We start from the raw sequence: 8,269 nt of genomic DNA, 5'->3' as shown, positions 1-8,269 counted from the left end.
CAGAAAACAATTACCCGGCCTCTCCTCCCCAGACACTGACTGGGTCAGGGGTGGCGCTGGATTGTAGAGGATTATTGCCTTAATAGTGGGATTCAGTTCAAACAGGCTCCGGGGAGCTGAGGGGACAGGATATGGGAGGAAGGGAAGGCTGACTCCTCTTTATTGTCTGTCTTAGTTTCACTTCGTATTCTTCTGCCATCATGCTCTATCTCCTTTTTACTCTGTTTCTTCCTACGTATGTGTGGGTTTTTCCTCCTGTCATGTGTATGAGAGAGTGAGGTTGCCTGTGGAGGTATAATTGGAAAGTTTGAAGTGAAGTGAATTGGAGCCGACTTGACTTAATTCCACTGTGGAGGCACTGGCACACTCTTCCCTACAATTCAGTGTCTGTGCAATTAAACCCCGTCTCTATTTGTAACCACATGTGTATAAGCAGTGGCACGGTGTTGATCTTTGACTGGGACTGTTAAAGGGGTTACGTATGAGTGGGTATCCCTCTATTTGTGTCAACGTGAGTGTTTGTATATGCACTTCTTGTGTGGGCCGGTGTATGAGTGTGTGAGCCCTCTGGGCACTGACCATGTGCATGGCGTCCTGGCGTTGGGGCAGTGAGGACAGCTGGGACTCTGAGTGGTAGAGGGTCATTCCTTTCCTCAGGACACGCAGGTCACCTGGGTTACACTGCTGAGCACAAAACAATCACACACACACACACACACAAAAACAGAGATATAAAGCTTCAGTGTCATGTCAGTTTATAATGTGTGGCTTTTGCTTTACTGCATGCCAATTAATCAAAATTATTATTATTATTAAACCAAACTTATTACAAAAATGCACACTTGAACAAACATCAGCGTAAAAACAACCACCTAAAATCACAGAAACCATCTTTGGGAAAAATGTATCTGACTTGTGCTTTTTAGTTAGGTCCATGTCTTTTCCGCTAACATAGAGAGTTTTATGAGCTATACTGCAGCCAGACACCAGGGGGCGATCAATGTGTGTTGGATTCACAGTACAGTCTATGCATTAACCCATTAACCCCTGGTCTGTATCTGCCAGGTAGCTAATGCTAGCTAGCCAGCTGTCTGCAGATGTCAGGCTGACATCAGCATAAACAGTGCAGATGGAGAAGTGATGTGGATGCCCTGTACTTAGTTTAAGCATCTGGTACTGACATCCCATGTGTACAGTTGCTGATAATGACACCCTTGACAGTGTTGTGGGTCTTTTATTATCCCTGCTCAACTGTTTTGCACACGTAGGCAAAAGAAAGTTAAGCTCCCAGGGACTTTTTGAATTCCAAATCAAATCAAATTTGGGGAGATCAGTGCCGATATCCAGCTTGACAACATACACACTAAAACCAATGTACTGTTACTTTAACAAGCTGCAACCGTCAGATAATACATATTTATCAGGCTCTACAGTGTGCTCTACAGTGTATATTAAGACCCTCACTGATGGTTCATTAAAAGGACCCTGAGGCCCTGCCCCCTCCTATACTGGCACCTGCACTCTCATTGTCCCTCAGACGCCATTGCACCGAGCACTTCATTGTCCAAAGCGGATTTATATTTGTTGAGGCTTGCTACATCCATTGCTTTGTGTTGTGCCGTCATCAAGGGCCATTACGCAGGGACAGTTTGTAGTAAGATTTGTCCTCATTAGCAGCCAAAGACCACTGGTTCCTGGAGGCGGTAGCCAGCCTAGCGTCTTTCTGCGGGCAGGAACACGGCAACACTACTGTTCCTTATGACATTTCTCATGTCACGCACTAGTGTACCCTTTGCAAGGCACGGCATGTAAACACACGTGATGCCCGGGCAATAAATAGCAAATGAGCAGTGGATGTGCATCTATGAATGCATGGACATTGCTGCGTTGTCTGCCTCAGTATTATCTCTCTCTGTGTCACACACACACACACACACACACACACACACACACACACACACACACACACACACACACACACACACACACACACACACACACACACACACACACACACACACACACACACACACACACACACACACACACACACACACACACACACACACACACACACACACACACACACACACACACCAATCAGCATTCCCCTTATCTTCTCTGTCCTTTGATATCCCCCCTCCTTTCCTAGCTTAGTATCCTGCTGGTGTTCATCTAACCTTTCCCAATCCTTCCCTTGGCACTTCTTGATCTATCCTTTGGGTTTCCATATTCATGCCCCCAATTCTGTACCTCTGCTTACATCTCTTTGTTATTTCACCAGGCTCTGTGTCTATCAGCAAGCTACAGTGTGTCCTAAATGTCATATCTGGAGAAGTGACACAATCCATGAAATTAAAACATCTGTCAACTGAATAAGAAGGCCTATAAGATCAGAAATAGTCCCCTGACAGGGTTTCCAGCATCTGAAGAATAGTCTAGTTATGCCAAGTTTGACTTTAGACGGACAAACAAAACTGAGTAGACCTTGACCACTGAGACCAACAAAGTTATTTGTTGTCTGCCGTTTTCTTGGCTAGCCCTTCCATGTATCCATCCATCATAATGTTCATGGTGGTGACAGGGATAAGTGTGGACACACACTTTGTTTCCTGTTGTAGATATGAGGGGCAGGGGTGTTACCGCTTTGACAAAAGGGTGGAGAGGTTGGCAGCATGCTACTTCAGTACTATAATTTAGTTGAATACATAACAGAATTGGTTTAATAGGAATAGCATGTGCTTTAAACTGGGTAGAGTCTGACCTTAGATTTTTCCTTGTCTTACTTGCAATACTAGGACTAGCTAGCGCTACACTGCCTTTCAACACTGTTTCTTTGTTTACATGGTGGGGCAAGGGAAACATTTTGTATAGATATTCAGCTTTAGCTTCAGTGATTTACCACACTGTGATGTATATGTACGTAGCCACCAAGAGCATATTTATGAACACTTTTACAAAGTTACTGTTTTCAAACTGTAACTGCTGGAAGCTGGAAACGTCAAAACGTCAGCGCTTTTAACCAACCCACGGAGAAAACGTTAGCTTAATTAGCTAGCTAGCTAATTTTTGAAACAATAGGCCCATGTTTTTTAAACCAGAATGTCTCTCATTCACAATGATAACTGTCAGCTCTAGTTAGCTAGCAACTATCAGCTCTAGTTAGCTAACTAGAGCTGGCTAGTTAGCTAGCTAACTAACTAATAGGGCTAATAGTTGTCATTCTGGTTTAAAAATCATGGGCCTATTGTTTCTAAAATTATAAAGAGTAGCAAGATTGCAAACCGCATTGGGTAAACCGTGAGAAGGGAAAACTTGACTTATTTTTGCAAGATAACTAAACCATGTTATAATCCATTCTCTTTTCACCTCTTCATCATTCAAATCCACTATACTGTACTGCAGTTCCCTCTCACAAAATGAGTTAAATTAGCCAGCAGTTAACGGATGGAGTGTCACCTGAATCTAGCATATGAATCATTCAATTCTCCGAGTCACACCGGGCACTTATATGTTAATGATAAAGTGGAAGTTAGCATGTAGGGAAAGCCACAGAGGGCCTCACCCTTCAGTGAGCTAATGGAGATAAGTAACGGTTGAAAGACGCCGGAGATCCGAGCGGGTGAAAAGAGCAAAACGTGTAATTGCACGCACCTGAGCATGTTTGAGTACGAGCGTGGGCATGCGCGAACACCTGACTCACTGACTGTGTTCACGCCTGTGCTGTGCATGCCATTGGTAATATTCACTGTGGGACCTTACGTTGTCAACTCCCTCCTTTTTCCCTTCAGTACAGTAAAGTGCTTCAGCCAAGCTGGTTTGGAGGGTCAACATTCCAGCGATAAGAGGCTATTGTTCCCTTCAGGCTCAGCAAGTTCCACTCTTTCATAACACAGGAAGTAAGGCAATATGTCCATTGAGGCAACTTATCCATTGTAACATTTCCACCTGCTAGTATTTCAGACACATTATCAAGTAGGATGTTGCTTTAGAGCCAATGTTACTCCAGAGACGCTCTATTGTTCCCATCACTTACTGGAGTGCACTTCTGTTTTCATTACCAATCTTACAATTTAATAGAAAGCAATGGTTATTAATAACCCATAATTCAAGGTAGTATTTGTGAACTCCAGACATTCCTTCATTCTTCACTTGCACTCGCAGTTGTCAGCCATGCATTATGGATATCTGGATCTACCTGCGTTTCCCCCTGTATCCTAAATTATTCAGCCCACCAGACGTCCCAACCAGCCAGGACAAGCGTGTGTCATTTATGCACCAAAGCACAACGTAGCATTCATTCACCTAGGGTCCCACGTACCAAACACTGACTGCACGTTGTAGAACAGCTCCAAGGACAGCAAACGGCTTTCTCGCCAAGAGAGACCACATACAAGCAGGGCCACCTGTGCTCATTCATTAGCATAACATGCTAGCATTACATAGCAGGGACTGGGCACAGAAGCAACACCTCTACAAGGTAATCCAATTCCTTCAGGCTTAAAAATACTGACACTGGGGGATTCAGTCATGTGGTATGTGTGCTGGGATGATATGTTTGAGGTGATACTTTGTTGTACTGGACTATAGTTTGATGGACAAAATATGAAGTGCAAGATTAAGTACGTCTGTATGGCCTCAAACATATATTTTGACATTTCAGGAAATACGCTCATTCACTAGACAAGAGTTAAGTGAGAAGGTTTATACTAGGGATCAACGAATATGTTTATTTTTTTAGAATATGCTCTGCCATTTCTTTAAAAATAAAAAACATAGATCAGTGTCACTTCTGCAATCATCATACATTCACATCACTCAACTTATGTGTGCAATGTGCATCATATGGATGGGTGCACTGCACATGGTTGACTGTGCAAGAAGAAAAGGCTTTCATCAACCTCTACAACACAGCCGTGATGACACAGAGCGTTGCTTGCTGACATATTGTAAGACAGATATCATCAGGTCATCACTAAATGTCCTTTGTCAACACATTTAAATAGTTTAAGACAACAATAAACCTGAAAAGTAGCCACTCTCATGTCTGTAAAATAAATTTGAAATTACAGCCAGCAGCCACTTAGCTTAGCTTAGCTAGCTTAGCAGAAAGACTGGAAACCACTCTGTCCAAAAGGTCAGAAAAAAGCCTATGAGCACTGTTAAAGCTCACTAACTAACATGGTATATCACTTTTGTTAAATCCTTACAAAAAACTAGGTGTAGAAAACGAGAATTTCTGTTTTTGCAGCGGGTTGTGTGTGTGATATTTCTTAGCTAGGTACAGTGACTTCCTAGAGTTTTGTTGTCATGGTGACGTAGCCAGACAACCAGCAGAGACTCCATCACAATGTAATGTTTTTACACTTTGGACACATTAAAATCTGATTTGTGAGCTTTGGACTTTTGTTACCTTTGAACAGAGCCAAGCTAGCAATTTCCCTAGCCGTTTCCAGTCTGTTATGCTAAGCTAAGCTAAGCTAACTGGCTGCTGGCTACATGCATACATATCGTACCTACAGGATAGTGAGAATGTTCTCATCTTACTCTGGGCAAAAAAATGTGAATTGCCCAAAAAGAATGTTACCACAGAGTTGATTCAGCCACCCCGTGAAAGTCTCAACATAAATGCAACATTATACCATTAAACGTTAATGCAGCTGAGTGCATTAACTTGTACAGGTGTTGCTTTTATTGTGTCAAACCCTCTGCATATGAGAAAGCAACAAGCTCAAAGCTGTAAAAAGTCCCACCACCAAACGGATAAAAGAGGGAAAAAGCAAAAGAGGCTCAACCAGCAGTGGAGCTAACAAACAGTGAATTTTTTTTTTTTTTTTTTTAAGTTACCTTTCTTGTTTGTATCTGTGATAGACTATACCGGCTATAGGCCTAGGGAGAGAAAAACATAAAAGTGTGTATGTTTGTTATTTGATTATTGTATCAAAGCCATTATTATCATCAATGGTAGCAATGGAGATACTGAAGAAAGCTGCTGTAGAAAACAAAAAGCTTTTACATAGGAGCATTTTGATTAAGTTCAGTAGTGTAGTAGTCATGTTTGCCACACTTGAATAGCTTTCACAGTCACAGCTGTTTCATATGTTGCAGTATTGGATTGAAGTGTAATTCTATTACTATTAAAAGTTCTATTACTGCTAAAACTTACTCATTGGGGCTATTATTCGACTTCACGAAGCAGGGTCAATGTCTACGTCTTGAGTGCTGTGAGACAATGCGTGCCACCTAATTAGAGCACTTAAGGGCTAATTATGAGGATCATTTAGGTTTTGTATCAGTGATTCCAGCCTACACTCTCTACTTACATATGAATATGCTGGGAAATAATTGGGGGAAGAGAAATCACTTTAAAAAAATAAAAAAAAATAAAAAAAAAAGAATAAAGGCTCCGATTTAAACTGTGAAATTCCAACTTGACTGTCGGCAGCCTGATTTGCGTCCAAATGAATATGGTCACGTCATAAAAAACACAAAGGTAACAGAAGATATATGAAAGACATAATTATGAATGAGCCGTGTTGCACAATTTGATCCCCCAAAACGTGAATGTTTAGGCCATAAATGTCACCATCAGTCCACTGCTGTGGTTGTGTGTATGTAACACACACACCTCTGCAGACTGACATGTGAACCCCCCAGCCCCCCCCTCCCTTCCGCACATTCCCACCTTCACTCACACAGCCCTACATGCTCCAAATTTAAGAGATGTCAAAGCAGGGTCAACTTTGGGAGAAATGCTTTACTCTGTCATTGTCACTTAATGCCTCTTTCCCCTCCTTTTCCCCTCCTCTCATCTCTCCTCCGCTCCCACAGTTTGCCTTCGGGGGCTAACATCACTGCTCGCTACTGAAGCTTACTGACTCCCCATGAATTAAACATGGGTAAACAAACATATTCTCCAGCTAACAGACGGGCTGTTGCGAGGGGGGGGGGCTTTGCGGAGGCATCAGGCAACCACTTCATTCCATCACAGCTGCCGATCACATGTTTTGGGTGAGTTGGGAAGTTGCACGAGTTTTGGTGAGGGCATAAGTTCATATAGTGCTGTGCTGGGCTGATATATGCAGTAGTAGAATATACATGTACAGTATCTGGATGTGTGCACCGTCACCTGTGAGAGAAGCTGGTTGTTATCGTCCTCCAGGATCCGCACTTTAGTCTCCAGCTGCCTGATGTAGTTGGAGGAGGAATCTAGAGCACAGACGGAGAAGAAAAGAGGGGAGAAGAAGTGATTAGCATTTCAAAGACCTTAAAAAAAAAGGAAAAGCGGCAGGCATGACCACCGGAGCAACAGGACCACATAAACAGTTTGAAAAGGCTGCTGTACACTTTGAGAGACACACAAATTATTTCTCCAAATGAGGGGTTTCACATCATGATTAAAGTCTAAAATGGAAATATGTGAAAGATTAACGGTGAACAAGACTAGGGGGCACAGCAGTGCTTTGAGCTAAATGCTAACATGGTTCTATTTTTCTATTCTTCCTTTTATTATTATTTTTTTACAATAAGCGCAAAACCAATAGACTCAGGAACAGTTTTTCCACAAGCCATCACTCTGATGAACTTCTTCCTCACAGTGCCAGGTTCACTTCCTTTATTCTGGCATCCTTTGCACTATGCTCCATAATTAAAATAACAGTAACTATTATAATTATATTTAGTCCTGCATACTTTGCACTCTTCATTGCACTATTGTCTCAACCTGTCTATATTGTTTCTGTTTATAGTGTGTATATATATATATATTGTTTGTTTTGTATGAGTAAGTGCAATCTGAGCAATACGATCCAAAGCAAAATTCCACCTATGTGTCCTCATACCTGGCAAATAAAGCTGATTCTGATTTTTTTAGCATAAAAGATTTTGGAAAACAGCAACAAATGTCAATCACTATTTCCCAGAGCCAGTGGTACATAGTCATGTTGCATGTTTTAAGCAACCAAAAGATATTAAATATACAAGCATACAAAAGCTGCAAATTCTCCCTGTCTCCCAGTAATTGTTAAGCCCCAACATCAAGCCTGATAGCTTTTAGAAAAACTGTTGACCACTAATATTATTTTGAAAATCCATCCATCCTGTGTAGTACCCTGTAAAAAGCCCTCCTGTCCTATAAAAACTAGTTGTAGCTTGATGTCAAAGGTCAAGCAGTGAGCGTTCCCACCCAGATTAGCAGTGCTTGACCTAACTTTTGACCCCAATACTTGACTGGGGCTGTTCCCCAGTTGGGCACACAGTCTCATGCTCC

At 42.0% G+C, this 8,269-nt stretch overlaps 1 protein-coding gene across 4 annotated transcripts in view; it reads right to left on the bottom strand.

Moving 5' to 3' along the window:
* Positions 1–352: 352 nt before the first annotated feature.
* Positions 353–8,269, bottom strand: part of ccdc85cb (coiled-coil domain containing 85C, b) — a 37,651-nt gene continuing 29,734 nt past the window's right edge. Inside the window, exons 2-4 of one of the 4 annotated variants that reach the window (XM_034899482.1) lie at positions 7,130–7,209; positions 5,848–5,889; positions 353–684 (exon numbers count right to left, since the gene is read on the bottom strand). In XM_034899482.1, the coding sequence (XP_034755373.1) occupies positions 409–684; positions 5,848–5,889; positions 7,130–7,209 (398 nt within the window). In that variant the 3' untranslated portion in view covers positions 353–408. The remainder of the gene's footprint in view (positions 685–5,847; positions 5,890–7,129; positions 7,210–8,269) is intronic. The other 3 variants (XM_034899483.1, XM_034899485.1, XM_034899484.1) reach the window with 3 other exon arrangements.

The sequence above is a fragment of the Etheostoma cragini genome, chromosome 18 (assembly GCF_013103735.1).
Source record: "Etheostoma cragini isolate CJK2018 chromosome 18, CSU_Ecrag_1.0, whole genome shotgun sequence".
Classification (NCBI taxonomy): domain Eukaryota; kingdom Metazoa; phylum Chordata; class Actinopteri; order Perciformes; family Percidae; genus Etheostoma; species Etheostoma cragini.
Note: the sequence above shows the minus strand (reverse complement) of the source record. Positions and strands in the feature narration are given on the sequence as shown.